This window comes from Trichomonas vaginalis, chromosome IV (assembly GCF_026262505.1).
Source record: "Trichomonas vaginalis G3 chromosome IV, whole genome shotgun sequence".
NCBI classification, from domain to species: domain Eukaryota; phylum Parabasalia; order Trichomonadida; family Trichomonadidae; genus Trichomonas; species Trichomonas vaginalis.
This window is the reverse complement of record NC_067206.1, coordinates 31,371,000-31,386,199: the sequence shown is the minus strand read 5'-3', so window position 1 is coordinate 31,386,199 and position 15,200 is coordinate 31,371,000. Positions and strand designations below refer to the sequence as shown.

The 15,200-nt window shown below is 29.9% G+C and overlaps 4 protein-coding genes across 4 annotated transcripts, besides 10 other annotated features; 2 read left to right on the top strand and 2 right to left on the bottom strand.

Moving 5' to 3' along the window:
• Positions 1 to 1,168: 1,168 nt before the first annotated feature.
• Positions 1,169 to 1,360: a mobile genetic element.
• A 76-nt stretch (positions 1,361 to 1,436) lies between these two features.
• On the bottom strand, positions 1,437 to 2,267 carry TVAGG3_0201590 (uncharacterized protein; the record flags this gene model as incomplete). The annotated part of the gene is made up of 1 exon (XM_001327407.1): positions 1,437 to 2,267. One exon carries the CDS (start codon positions 2,265 to 2,267, stop codon positions 1,437 to 1,439), a length of 831 nt encoding a protein of 276 aa, XP_001327442.1.
• A 108-nt stretch (positions 2,268 to 2,375) lies between these two features.
• Positions 2,376 to 2,413: a mobile genetic element.
• Positions 2,376 to 2,413: a terminal%2Cinverted (terminal inverted repeat of Banshee-A3 transposon ID:TVAGG3_0201580).
• Positions 2,414 to 6,860: 4,447 nt separating this feature from the next.
• Positions 6,861 to 6,890: a mobile genetic element.
• Positions 6,891 to 7,316: 426 nt separating this feature from the next.
• Positions 7,317 to 7,353: a mobile genetic element.
• Positions 7,317 to 7,353: a terminal%2Cinverted (terminal inverted repeat of Banshee-A3 transposon ID:TVAGG3_0201560).
• A 597-nt stretch (positions 7,354 to 7,950) lies between these two features.
• On the top strand, positions 7,951 to 8,982 carry TVAGG3_0201550 (cell division cycle; the record flags this gene model as incomplete). The annotated part of the gene is made up of 1 exon (XM_001327408.1): positions 7,951 to 8,937. One exon carries the CDS (start codon positions 7,951 to 7,953, stop codon positions 8,935 to 8,937), a length of 987 nt encoding a protein of 328 aa, XP_001327443.1.
• An 8-nt stretch (positions 8,983 to 8,990) lies between these two features.
• Positions 8,991 to 10,307, bottom strand: TVAGG3_0201540 (cysteine S-palmitoyltransferase protein; the record flags this gene model as incomplete). The annotated part of the gene is made up of 1 exon (XM_001327409.1): positions 9,416 to 10,291. One exon carries the CDS (start codon positions 10,289 to 10,291, stop codon positions 9,416 to 9,418), a length of 876 nt encoding a protein of 291 aa, XP_001327444.1.
• A 117-nt stretch (positions 10,308 to 10,424) lies between these two features.
• Positions 10,425 to 11,204, top strand: TVAGG3_0201530 (protein of unknown function (DUF4483); the record flags this gene model as incomplete). Its single annotated transcript, XM_001327410.1, has 1 exon — positions 10,442 to 11,113. One exon carries the CDS (start codon positions 10,442 to 10,444, stop codon positions 11,111 to 11,113), a length of 672 nt encoding a protein of 223 aa, XP_001327445.1.
• A 192-nt stretch (positions 11,205 to 11,396) lies between these two features.
• Positions 11,397 to 11,477: a terminal%2Cinverted (terminal inverted repeat of MuDR-N2_TV transposon ID:TVAGG3_0201520).
• Positions 11,397 to 11,603: a mobile genetic element.
• A 1,516-nt stretch (positions 11,604 to 13,119) lies between these two features.
• Positions 13,120 to 13,337: a mobile genetic element.
• Positions 13,252 to 13,337: a terminal%2Cinverted (terminal inverted repeat of MuDR-N2_TV transposon ID:TVAGG3_0201510).
• Positions 13,338 to 15,200: the final 1,863 nt, after the last annotated feature.

Here is a 15,200-nt window from a genome sequence, read left to right as displayed (position 1 = left end):
CTGTATCTGTGGAGCAACATGACCAAGCGAGGGACTCAGACTGCTGTATCTGTGGAGCAACATGACCAAGCGAGGGACTCAGACTGCTGTATCTGTGGAGCAACATGACAAGGTGATTCAGTTTGCATTGATTGATAGTTCAATATCAGACCAATACTTCTCTTCCATGTTGCGGGCATGGCGAGGCATTTTCAAGATTGGTACCGAAATTGGCTACTATCCCTAAATGCAACAATCATAAATGACACTTTTATCAAAAAACGTGTTTAATTCAAATTTGGCGGGCTTTTGGTCGTAGATTAATTTAACTAATATGAATTTGGATTGTGCTTTCCTTATTGATGTAATGATATTTTCACTAATAAAAAATGAAATATACACAAGAAAAAAATTATTCAAAAATTATCATTGCATTTTATTTGAAGAAATTTTGAAAACACATCATACACATACTATAAATGAATATTATCATCTTAATTTTAATAAATTTCATTTACTTGGAAAGATGCAAGATCATCTTGTACTTACTCTTCGATTTATTCCATGTAACTTCGCAGGTAATAATGGCGCACTTACCTCTATTTTGGATTTTTATAGTTTCCCTCAAAACACATTCTATGGACTTACGCTCGTATCGCGTTAAAAAATGTCGTTAAAATTGAACCGCGCCAATTTGATCATAAATAAAATCGTTTTAAATTACTTCTTCATTTAAATTATAACAATTATTTTTGGTTTTATAGTTTTTAAAGCTCATGTGGTTTTTTTAACCACAGAATACTTATGTGCTGTAGCAAGCTTGCAATCCAAAGCTCACGTTAGACAACAAGAGTCATGAAGTCTCATACTAAGGGATATCCAACATATATTTTAATAATCTAATGTTTGTGACAAATATTCAACATAAAATTAAGTTTTCGTTTCGTTACAAGGCATTCATACTTTGGAGATATCATATTTAATGTACAGAAAAGTTAATATTAAACAATACATGCTAAAGAATTAATAAATAAGATAATAAAATAAATTTATACGTAATTACTTTCATTTAATATGCTTTATGCTGTATAATATTGATTAAGAGGCATTAAAAGGTTCCATAATCTGCTTTTATAGGCAAGATTTTTGATAAAAATTTTAAATTTTGAAAAATGATGAGAAAAGGAAAAAAAGGTAAATGAGAGCAAGAGGAGGGAAAAAAAGAAAAAGAAAAGGAAGGGAAGGGAAAAATAAAAGAAAGAAGGACATATAAAAATTTAGATGCGCATTCTTAATGCCGAGGCGGCTTGCCGCCGAGGCGCGATTTTTTTAGGCCTCTACGGTAACCCGGCAATGTTTTTTTAAATCTTGTACAGCCCTACATTAATAATAAAGAAATGACTGATTTTAAAGCAAATGGATGTCAATGAAGCTTTTCAATGAAAATTCTAAAAAAATTATTGTTTTCTTAGTTTTGTTGGAGTAGCAGATACTGAGGATTTTGATAAAATTGAGATTGTTTTTGGAGAAGTCTTCGATTCAGGGGTTAATGGCGGTGAAAATGTCATTCCTTCTATTTCTTCAATAATTAGCTTTGGAAACATATCGGATTGATCTAAAGTTTCTTTAATTCCGTTCTTTGATGCACAAGCCTTTAATGCGTTTAATAATTGATTAATATTTGCCTTATATTTCTTATCCACGTTGTGCAGATCTCTCTGAAGGTATCTAAGTGCAATTTTCTCTTCCTTTTCCTGTGATTTTTGAAGATTCTTCCTAATTTCTTCATATTTTTGAACGGTCGTATCCTGTCTTTCGCCAATATTACGATTTCTCTTCTGTTCTGACTCATTAAACACAATAGATGCGGTATCGAACTGACGTTCTCTTGCTAGAACTTGAGCACTCTTTTTCATGGCATCTGCAACTGGATCTGCGCGTATAGTGCACAATTCGAAATCTTTTGAAAACTCGTCTTGGACAACAGCAACTTTTGACGCATAATCATTTTGTATTTCTGCTATTTTTGTTTGGTAATTTTCACGACATTTAGTGATAGCTTCTGAAGCTTCTTTGAAGTATTCAACAGCTTGAAATCGACATTTCTCTTTTGCTTTATCATAATTGTTCTGCTTGGCCTTTAATGTTGTCGTAGATTTATTATTTTTCTCAACTTCAAGAATATTCTTAATCTGTAAGTCTATTTTCTTGGCTGTAGCAAAATCACAAGCATCAATGGCCTCTTGAAGGCGTTTTCTAAGTGCTAAAATGACATCTACTTCGGTCATAATATTACAAAAAGTGACAAATCATAGAATTCAGACTCTGTAAACATTCTTACATTTTAATTCATGAAATTTAACATATAAACTCTACATTTGAAACAAACCTAAAATTGTTGTAAACAGAAATTCATCAAAAGTAACACCTCAGAAAAGCTAAAATATTGAATTTTTGGAACTTTTGATAGAGCACGTTTTTAAATATTAATTAAAGTAAATGTATATTTTGTAAAGATTCTTTTTAATAAAAAATAAAATTTTGAAGAAGAACACAAAATCTTCTGAAAAATAATATCACATAAACTCATATTATTTTCTAATATATAACTATTTTATATAAAAATCAAATTCAATGATCTTAAAAGCGAAGGATAAACCTCAAAATTTACGAATATAATGAGTGGGAATATAATGCTTATCTATCATAAAACCATATGAAATATCAATTTTTGCTTTACGCCTAATTTTTGACGACAATTAGCAAAAAATGTTAAATGTTAACACTCAGTCCATTTGAATATGAAAAATAAAATTGACTTTGATTAAATGTTTTTATTTATCATGCAATTCTTCTTGCGACCAAAGATTTGAATACCCTACGTTCGCAACTTCTGGAAAACGGTTTTTCACCCTTATGATCAGTTTCAGACACTTTGGGAATCTCCCAAACTTTGATATTTTGCATTATGATAGAGAAACGTGTCTAGTTTAACGCACAGTTGTTTTAAAGGCAAATGATGATATCACATGAAATTATCAAATTATCAAATTTTGAAGTACCAGTCCAAAGGGTTAATTAGATCCTACACAGATGTGCGATAGTGAAACATATGTGTTCTTGATTTGAGAAGTCCTACTGATAGAGGTATGAATCTCACAGCTTTGTGTGAGTGTGTCTGACACTTGTATAGAGTGGAATATGCGCCGACATATATTATATAATAACATGTAGTTGATAATTATGAAAAAATAGAATTTGATGCGAATGATATTGAAAGTTGTTTTGTAATTTGATATTTTTCTTATATGTGTTAATTAGTAAATGGCTTGTTTGTTGTGATCGTACTGTGAAAAATGAAAGGTATTTTAAATTAAAAAAATGAGATTTTGAGATATCTCTAGAATTAAGAATTTATTATGTATTTGACTTTTATATAACTATGTGTAAAGGATCTCGATGTCTATATGCTTTAAATAAAATTAAATAAAATGAGATAAAAAATTAAAATGGACAAGAAGATATATGGAAATGTAATTTGTATTGTGTTGGTTGTTGGCAAAATGATTTTAATACAGATTTAAGGATTTGGAATGGATTTGAAATTAAATGATTTTTATTCAAGGAATAATAAGATTTTGAACTGGTTTTTATTTTGAGAATGTAAACTCCTTCCATAGGATATGTATTAGAAAGATCAATGTCAAACTTTTTGAAAGAATTGTTTTTTTGTTGAGCGATTTTCTCATATTTAATAATATATTTAAGTTGGCGTATCTTACGCCCTTCCAAAAATATGTATTAGAAAGATCAATGTCAAACTTTTTGAAAGAATTGTTTTTTTGTTGAGCGATTTTCTCATATTTAATAATATATTTAAGTTGGCGTATCTTACGCCCTTCCAAAAATATGTATTAGAAAGATCAATGTCAAACTTTTTGAAAGAATTGTTTTTTTGTTGAGCGATTTTCTCATATTTAATAATATTTTTAAGTTGGCGTATCTTACGCCCTTCCAAATATTTCTTAAAAATTTAAATTTGTCTCATCTCCTACTCTTAATTTAAAAAATTTCAAAATCCATAATAGTAAACATTTCTTATTTTTATTTAAATCTGAAAAAAATAAATTTAAACAATTTCTCTACACACGACGGTTTCGGCGGTTTTCAGAATGGTTGACAACTGAATTCATCAGGATAATGTCGGTTGGGGTGCCCTTCTTGGCCTCCTGAGTACTCACCAAGATACCCCAGCTCCCGCAAAACACCTCCCATAGGTGAGCATTAACTGATGAAGTTATTGACAACTTTATCTGATTTTTTTCTTTGTTTTTTTTTTAAGATTTCTTAACCAAAGACTCGAAAACAAAACTTCGCTTCAAGTTGCTGTCTTCCCAGTTACTCTGTCGCAATCTTTTGTCTGATTGCGTGCAAAGTTCTGCTCCTTTGAGACTTTGCCCGACAGATGCATCTGGGAGACAGCACCTAAGCAGCTTATCGCTTCAAGTTGCTGTCTTCCCAGTTACTCTGTCGCAATCTTTTGTCTGATTGCGTGCAAAGTTCTGCTCCATGAATTATCAAATATGTGCCATTTCAGGAGACATAATAAGCTCATGCCTCCTGGAATGGCGGATTGTTCAACAATCTTCTTCTGATTGCAGAACTTTCAACCGACAGGAGTGCACAATACACTCTTGTCGGTCAAAGTTTCGCATTCAAGTTATGAATGGGGAACTTGATATCATTCTGGGAGACATGCAGTGACAATGTCTCCCGGAATGAGACACTGTGACCGACAAGAGTGCACAATACACTCTTGTCGGTCAAAGTTTTGCAATCACATTCTGATTGCAGAAGATTGTCTCATTCTGGGAGACATTCAGAGGCAATGTCTCCCGGAATGAGACACTGTGACCGACAAGAGTGCACAATACACTCTTGTCGGTCAAAGTTTCGCATTCAAGTTATGAATGGGGAACTTGATATCATTCTGGGAGACATGCAGTGACAATGTCTCCCGGAATGAGACACTGTGACCGACAAGAGTGCACAATACACTTAATGTTTTCAAATTTTCAGATTTAAATTTAATCTTTATTTTCATCATCATTTATAGTCTTGTTCCTTTATACAGTTATAATAAATTATCGTCAGATTCTAATATTTAAGATTCTTACTACTCAATTCAATATAATTATGTTAGTCACTCATATTCAGGAGAATAATTTAAAAATCTATAGCTCATATTTTGATAGTTATATATTTAGATGATATATATTGCAATTCCGGTTTCAACACGATCAAATGCCAAACCAAGACAAAATATATATGAATTTTCAAAATATCGATTTACATTAGAATCTATATCTAATTTTATCAATACACAAGTAGTGAATGTTCAATACATCTTTGAGCAACGTGAATAGCACAATTTTATAGGATTATTAGTTGATTATATAAAATATAAGCCAAATCGAATCTGCTGTATAGTACTTTAGTTTATCATTGAATGTTAAATGTGTTCATATAAATATTTGAGTCAGATATCGCATTTTCTAATTTCAAAATTTATCTCATGAAGTTAGAATTTATTTGATCATACAACATCATGTTAGTCAAACCAGAGTTCAATGGCGATTCTAAAATGGAACAAATGCTTGTTTTATCAAAATGTTAAAATATTAATCTAAAAAACTTAATATCTAACCAAACCATTCTAGAATTATTATATACAGGTATGGGCAATCTAAATGCACACGGAATTCGGAAAATTAAAAAGAATATTTATGAGATTATTAAATCTTATGTAATTCAATGAAAAGTAGATAATATGAATATCCATAGGCTATATATCAACATATGAGTTTTTGGTTTGACCAATACTATACTAATGTGATCAAATTAATCTGATTTCTTAGATTTTCATTTGAAGCATTTGCAGTAGTAGGGGTACCTTTATATATTAACATATTAAAAAATTGCGCTCCGATTCGCAGTTTCTTCATGATTTTGAGATTGCATTAGATTTCGCGATGCAGAAAAAAATCACTTTAGATTCCCGTCAAACTCTAAGTATAAGCATGTATCTATATGTAGAAACTGTCTGCGCTATTTATTTTCCGGCTCAAAAAACCACGGTGTCTGTGTGAGGAAAATACCCATTTTAGGACCCTGGGTAGGGGTCATGAAAAATTTTCCAAGAGTTGGAAATATAGGGTAAAAGTTCAAAAAATAAGATAGCTTAAAAAATAATATACGGTAGTGTTTACTAATAGATGAATAGTATATAAATTCTATTAAAATGGATTTGATCCAAAAAAATATAAAACCAAAAATAATTGTTATAATTTAAATGAAGAAGTAATTTAAAACGATTTTATTTATGATCAAATTTTATATATTTTTTTGGATCAAATCCATTTTAATAGAATTTATATACTATTCATCTATTAGTAAACACTACCGTATATTATTTTTTAAGCTATCTTATTTTTTGAACTTTTATTCAAATCTTTGGTCGCAAGAAGAATTGCATGATGAGAGAGGGTCAAAGTTGCTATTTGTCACTTTTCCACAAGAATATAATGGGGAAAAAGTTATCATATAGTTGATCTCATTCACTGAGGTGAGAGATGCATGTAGTGTAATATGTAATGGGATAAACAGTGGGATTGCTGCTCTAAGTCCTAGGTTCGAGACACATTGGCTTCATTTTTCTCTTTTTTATTGACGTAAACTATTCAATTTTTGTGTTCTCCATTCAAATTTCAGAATTTTTTTTGCAGATTTCACGCTACATTCGAAGTTACCTTTTGTAACAACCACCACTGCCTACGAAAGACGAAAGTGTGTCACGATTTCACCCGGAAATCCGACGGTTGTTTAAGAGTATGCACTTTTGGCACCTACTCATTGCATGATAAATAAAAACATTTAATCAAAGTCAATTTTATTTTTCATATTCAAATGGACTGAGTGTTAACATTTAACATTTTTTGCTAATTGTCGTCAAAAATTAGGCGTAAAGCAAAAATTGATATTTCATATGGTTTTATGATAGATAAGCATTATATTCCCACTCATTATATTCGTAAATTTTGAGGTTTATCCTTCGCTTTTAAGATCATTGAATTTGATTTTTATATAAAATAGTTATATATTAGAAAATAATATGAGTTTATGTGATATTATTTTTCAGAAGATTTCATTCTATATGCCTATGAAAAGTACTCTCAAAACTAATTTTTTCCTAATTATAATTAAATCTAGAATATTGTATTATGCTTAGTATTATTTCATTTTTCTCATTCAATTTAGAATTTACAAATGTCAAAAAATTGAGAGTTGTCACTTTTGATGAATTTCTGTTTATTACAAAATAAGCTTTAATGTTGCATAAATTCCGAAATTTCTATCGACCATTGAATTAATTTCGCTAGAAATACAGTTGTTAAGCTAACAACTGACTTTCAAAAAGATAATCTATAAAATCGTTTCACATTAATGTGATTTTAGCCATAATATAAATATATTTTGTCTCGATACGCAGAATAACTTATTGCATTTCATTTGTTGAGTAATAAAAGTAAAAAATATAAGGAATCCAATGCATGACATTCTATTAATATATTATTATTTCAAATTTTTTATTGAGATTCAAAAAACAATTGGATATACATTTCAAGTCAGATGCACTCCAGTCTGTAATAAGTTCAAGATGGAAAGTATCCGATATCATTATCAAAATTGTTGAAGTTATAATTATAAACGCATTTAGTGGCATTTTATACTCATCTTAATATAAAATCATTCAATATGATACATCTCATATATAAAATGGGTGGCTTGTAGTATTGTATTATTTTTAATATGTTTTGTGAAAAAATTCTTAATTCAAGGTCGATAATAAGTGTATAGCTATCCATTAGCATATATGATATGATATCACTTCGGAAATCCATAATTTTTTATATGAGTCTTTCCAAGCCACCCCAATTATTGAGTGATGCTGATTTCACAATAATTGGGACAATCGGTGTTGGTTCTTTTTCTACGGTTGTAAAGGCTACTAACAAAAAAGGTGCTATGTTCGCTTTAAAAAAGCTATTCTGGAATAATTCACCAGATAGAATCGTTAAAGAGATCCAATGGCTAAATAAATTAGATCACCCAAACATAGTACAGCTATACGGCGCATATAGAGCTCATGATCAAGCTACTTTAGTAATGGGCTATGTTCCACATACTTCATTTCGTTCTTTATTACAAAATATGACATGCAAAATTATTAAAGACTACATGAGAGGGCTTTTAAGCGCATTACAATACTTACATTCACATAAAATAATTCATAGAGATGTAAAACCAGCAAATTTTCTTTTTGATCCTGAAACAGGTAATGGATCTTTGATAGATTTTGGCTTGTGTGAAGAGGATAATCATCCACCTCCACCGCAATCCACATTTGCGCAATCAGATTACGATGATAATGACTATGATTTTAATTTTCCGCAATTATGTCAAGGAAGACCTAAAATGCAAGCGAATAGAGCAGGTACAAGAGGATTTAGAGCACCTGAAGTTTTAATTTCATATCAGAATCAAACATCTGCAATTGATATGTGGAGTACCGGAGTTGTTCTACTATCAATGTTATCAGGAAGATATCCATTTTTCAAATCTCCAGATGATTTGACATCATTATGTGAAGTTTCAACAATTATAGGTACAAAACGGCTGCATGAAGCAGCGAAGCTATGCAGAAGAAAGATTCATTTCCCGCGCGAACAAGAAGGCATCGCATTTCCAGATCTTGTTAAAGGATTAAATCCTTATTTCGATCAGTTGGGATGCGATGAAAGCGTCTTCGATCTCCTTGGAAGACTAATGGATCCATCACCATATACACGAATTACTGCTGAAGATGCCTTGAGGCATGAATTTCTTAGAGAAAAATAGAGTGTTATATATTAGTGTTATAGATATATAAAATGTACTGTTTATATTAATAACTTCCACACTTTTTAAAGTTTGAGATCTTGAATTTAAATTTATGGATGAGATATCTTTAATGAATATATCAATATATACATACGGACAGAGACAATTGAAGTATTAGTTAAAGATTACAAGATTTTTCATAATCTAATTGACTTTTGGTCAATAATTTTCTTGTATTGACCATTATTGAAGACTTTTATACTCAACAATGTTGAATTCACAAAGATTTGCGTAATTATTTATATGTATGGAATAGTTTTGCTTAATATGAATTGCTATCTTCGATGATAAGTAATTAAAAGTTTAAACATATCAGGTAAAAATACTACATTTAAACAGAAACAATTTATATTAATATACATTCAAACAAAAATTAATAATTTTGAAAATGTTTTCAAATTTGGAGCAATAATTAACATTCAACAAAGGATTTTCATTAGAATTGATCTTCATCAGTTTCTTCAGGCTTTGGATTTTTAGCTTTCTCTTCAAGTTCTTCCAAATACTTGAAATATTTTGGAGGAAAGTCATCTTTTGTCAAATTGAGGCCAAGCTCTTCGGGTGGAGGTGGAACATCCCAAGTAATGTTGTAATGGCCCATTTGGCAAAATTCTATAAAATTATCAATCGGCCCATAGCTGAATGGGTTTATTGATGGCGGGTACTTTCGTAAATATTCCAATTTGTATGAGAGAACTTGTTCGAATGTTGTTCTATTTCCTAATGCGAACAATAGATGAGTAGATGCCATTGAAGCTGAGAAAAATAGTGAGAAAATAACAAGAGCGGTCATGATAATGAAGTCTGGATGGAAAAATACAAAGTGAATTATATCATCTTGATAAATATAAGTATAAATGATGTCTTGGAAAACACATATGACATAAATCGTATTGAGCATAAGATATGCTAAGAAATATTGATGATTGTTCTGTCCAATACAGCATCCAGTCCATGGGCAATGATGGTCTCTTCGTAATACACATCTTCCACAGTGCTTACAGTGCGCTGCTCTACATGGTATATACATTTTGCACTTCTTGCAATAGAAAAGTCCTTCTACGTTATCTGGACTTGCAGTAACCCAAGAAGTTTTAAAACAAGCAATTCCAAAGAATGAATAAGTATATAAGTATATCGCTAATACAAATAAGAAGTAATAAGGACGACTGCTAATAAATGATTCGTGCATACGTGTTCCTGGGTAAAGAGTATAGTAGAAAATCGCAAACATATGTATCATTATGTTAAAATTTCTGAGGTTATGCATGACTGGTTTCCTCTTGGTTGGCTCTTTCGGTTTTTCGCCCATTAAACATCGAATAAAAAATTTCTTCATTTCGAATTGCTTTTTTTTTATTTTTCTGACAATAAATAAAATTTTGAAAATGTATGCTTGACAAAAATATTTGTAAAGTGTAAAGAAATAGTCACTTTTCTTAGTAACGAAATTCTCAAAATCATGGATATATATGCATATAGAGACTACCGCCCATCAATGGCCAAAAATGCCCTTCTAGTTCACGGTGATATTGCTCGTGCAACACCTTCAACACATAATCTTCCTCCAGAAAATTATGTTTACGGCATAAAATCAAAGAAAGAAGCCGGCGTTAAAGAAATGTTTGACAATTGGGCTGCACTTGAGAATCAACCACAATCGGCACGTCGTGATAAAGAATTTAAGCCAAAACAAGATTATATCGCCACAAATCGTTCAGCTGTTAAACATGGATGCATTACATCTCGAGAGTTTAGGGAATACCAAATCGAACACCCAATAATGCAAAAGCAAAAAGTTTTTGCTCCAAATTCAGAAACTCCAGAAGCCTTCCACAATCGTGTTTCTCAGATGGTTCATGGAAAAGCAACACCTACTTTCAGCGAAATGGATGATTGCATGCATTTCAAGACTGGCCGCGCTTTAGAGCAAAAAGCATGGGAAAAGAAGCGTGCAGAGCAAGAAAGACGCTCTCTCGACCAAAGCAAAGGAACTATTGCACAGAGATCTCATCGCCCTACAAAAGCTTCAATTGGACATCAATATGTCGCCAAAGAACCAAATCCAGTTGATTCTTTCAAGATGAAGAGATTCCTTGCCATTAATCGTTGCTCTGTTGTTGATCACTGGTAATCAACACAATTTATGTTTATACAATATTTTTTTTTTTTTTTTATCACTTTAAATTTTATATAAAATATCCTTCTGCGAATTTAAAACATGCTCAATTTATCAGATATGCTATTTTAATGATTATACAAAGATTTTTTGTAATTGTATTAAATATTGATTAAAAAATCTATGTTCAATCCTATACATGTTGGAAACGAAACGAAAAGCATTGTTTTCAACATGCATTCGGATTCTGGTGTAGTATCACCAATGAAAGCAGAAAATATAGATGATTGAATGAGAGGTTATCGATTTTGTAATTTAATCGTCGTCGTTATCGATTTTGTAATTTAATCGTTATCGTCTTTTTCTAAACGTGCATTTTTACATTAAAAGCAATGCAACTCCAAAATTAATTGGTATTTAGACTTTAATTAGGTGCAGACAAACGAAATGCAGTCCAAATATTTTGGTGATATATGAATTACATAAATTTAGGGAAATTGAAATTATATCTTTTTAAATTTTTAGGAAAACAGATTTATAGAATTGTTTAAGTCATCAAAATAATGCAGACTTAGGTCAAATTTTCCAAATTTAATCATTTGCAAGACTTTCAAGCGACTTCAAAATGTCGAAATATAAGTCCAAAAATAAAATTACGATTACAGTCTATCCTCAATTATTATCACGCTAATTATTGAGTGACCCATGCGTTCGTATGTATGTAATACCTTTTAAAAAGGAGATGAGAGAGATAAACTACATTTACAATTTAAATCTGATGTATTTACTTGTTACATTTACAAATGTAAATGTTTCTCGTAATGTTTACATTTTGTAAGTATAACGAATAAAAATGACGCACTTTTTTTACAAAGTCAAATTATGCGATACAACTTTACTTGTTACATTTACAAATGTAAATGTTTCTCGTAATGTTTACATTTTGTAAGTATAACGAATAAAAATGACGCACTTTTTTTACAAAGTCAAATTATTGTTCGATTTTTGCAGCTTGTAAACGATTAATTGTATAAAGCAATTGATATTAGCACGACATAACTGAATAATTCTAATATTGAAATCAAAAGCCCTTAAAATATCATGATATTTTAATTTCATAACAAATCTAGGAGACTATTTGATGAAAACATATCCGATGTGGGTTTTGTTGTATTATATAACTTGTTATTGACTTCTTAGCTTTCCAAATTTTTTTCGATAATGAGAAAACGAATGAAAAATCAACATTTGGTCCATTTAAAATTTGATTTGTTTACATTTTTTTTACTTTTTGAATTTCAATTTATATTTTCCTCAAGAAATACTTTAGATTTTAAGAAACTAAATCATATAATCTACTAAGAAAATATATTAAATCCTATAATACTCAAAGTTTTGTGATAAATCCGATCTTTTTTATTTTACTTTTATTATGTTTTTGCAAACTTAAGGTCATCACTAGGTAAAACATAATACTCTTTGAAGTTAAGTATTTTCACAAAGAGAGGACCAACAATATCAAAAGATTGAATAAAGATTTGTATTATTTTATTTATTTTTAAGAACATGTTTAAGAACCCTCATTATCTCCACGAATATTGCATATTTTTCTATTCTAAGACCACCAAAATTACGTTTTAATATAGAAAATAACATATTTATGTGATGCTAAAGTCGAAGTCCTTAAATATTTTTGAAATATTTACAAAATATGCTCTTTCTATCATCGATACTTTAATACAGAGCAAATTTAGTAAATGTCATCACATTATTTTTTCATAAATCGTTTTCGAACTTTTGAAATATTTATTTTAAACCAGTTTTCTACATTTAATATGTGAATTATATCAAAAGTAGATGGGCGATACTTGTAAATCTATTTAAACTATTAGTTTGCTATTATTGAAGAACTTTATAATTTTTTTTTCTTATGTATGGAATTAAAGATAATTTTGCCGATTCCAACTGGTTTTTCTATATGAGTTAAATATGCCAAGTGAAATTGGACTTGCCAATATTGTAAATTGAAGTATGGACTATATATCGATTTTCATTGATTGATGAATAACTCGGAGTAATGTAATTGTTGATAATGAAAAATAGTTTTCAATTGCTGGTAAGGGCCAATGTATGTTCAATAGCTCCGAAAGCAAAAAATGCACGTTTAGAAAAAGACGATAACGATTAAATTACAAAATCGATAACGACGACGATTAAATTACAAAATCAATAATGACCCTGATTGAATGCAAATATTGCTCAACGTAAATATTATTACATTTCATTACACTGGAACCCATATATACTGTACTAATAGTAGATACATCAATCATCTTAGATGTGCTTATAACAATTTAAAGGCAAGCCCGATCTCATCGGAAACATGCTTTTTAACGTGAAGATCATCAAAACGATATCACTATTGAATCTAATATTGGATTTGATGCAGAACAACTTAAAATCTCATGTGCAGCTCTTGATCCAACAATTTGTACATTCCAAAATGAAATGCCATCTATTTTTCATAATCTCACAATATAATGATTGAGACATTTTGATATTCCATTTTTATCAGATGGAGAAAATTAGGGAGATATTCAAGGAAAAATAAACCATGTTTGAAACACACTGGAATGCCCCATCATTAGGAGAAATGATGTTTTTGCAATAGGATTAACAGAACTCCAAAATAGATTGCAATAAGTGAATAAACAGGTAACTTCGAAGAAACTTCAATTGACACATCATCAAATAAAGATGTTAAAAGCTTATTCATAATGCGAGAAGCCTAAGAATATACGCAGAAATTAGGAAATTTACTCATATATTTAATAGAAATTGTTGATATTTTGGTTTATTTACACAATCAAAAAATGGAAACAGAACCCCAAATATTCCTATGGTTAGCTGTTAAAAATACTATAGCAACGAAAAAATAGCTATTGATAATCCCAACGCGTCAATAACTATCATTCATGTTTCTCATAGAAAAAACAACATGTAGTTATTTCTTTAATTTTGAATTCCTATATGCATGCTCATTACTAAAGATATTTGATTAGATAGTTATTCAAAGTTTCAATTTAAATTTGAAATCTCATGAAATCATATGTTTATTTAAATCAATCAATTTCGATAATATTTACTTTGAAAACTTAAAATATCGTTACATGGAATTTCACGATTCATAAGGCTTTTTTTCAAACCAAGGTCAAATGCATTGCTGGAGACCAAAAATACAATTGGTTGAATGATATATCATTAACATAGATGTATTGCGCTACTCATTAAATGTTATATAAAAACGAATGACGAACACGAGAGAAATTTCATGTTTTTGATCTGAATTGCATTTTCTTCAATAGTTATAACTAGAATGACGACCGAAATCCAAAAATTAAAATATTGTCCCAAGAGAACAAGTTTTTTTGAAACAGATTTTAAAATTATAAAATAAAGCAATATTTAAGGCACCAATGAACGCAAACAACTAATTTAAGTTGGATTCACAAGTTCAAATTAATCAACGTTTTACCGTAACAAACAAAAAGTTTCTTTTTTATTCAAATAGACTCAAATAATATTAAACTAGTTATAGATAGTATGCCAATACATTTGATGATATTTTTATTTGAAAGAAAAGCATCGTTATGTTTCATTTAAATCAAATCAAACAAAATAAACATCATGGGCTCATGGAGATCTAGTATTCGCCAGAATTATTCAATATCATGTTCTTTCAATTGAACTTTATGCTTATATTATTTAAAAATATCCGATATTAATATATAAATTAAACTCAGACGAAAAATTCATAATGTTAATTAATGGTACGAATTACCAATCCAGTTCACAACAATTCCTCAATTAACTGGCGCATTTTTATCAACTTTTACATTTATTGATTTTTTATTCCCGTAAGAAACAGATATCCGCTACGAGAATTTTACTTGTACCATTTTATCGATATCAATTAAAGCTGATAATGAAATTTTTTGAAAATAAATGATTTTTAGACGAAAATACGTTTACCTTGGTTCGCATTCATGTGAATCGACAAATGGTTAACTTTTATTACATAAATTCCAATATAATCAATATA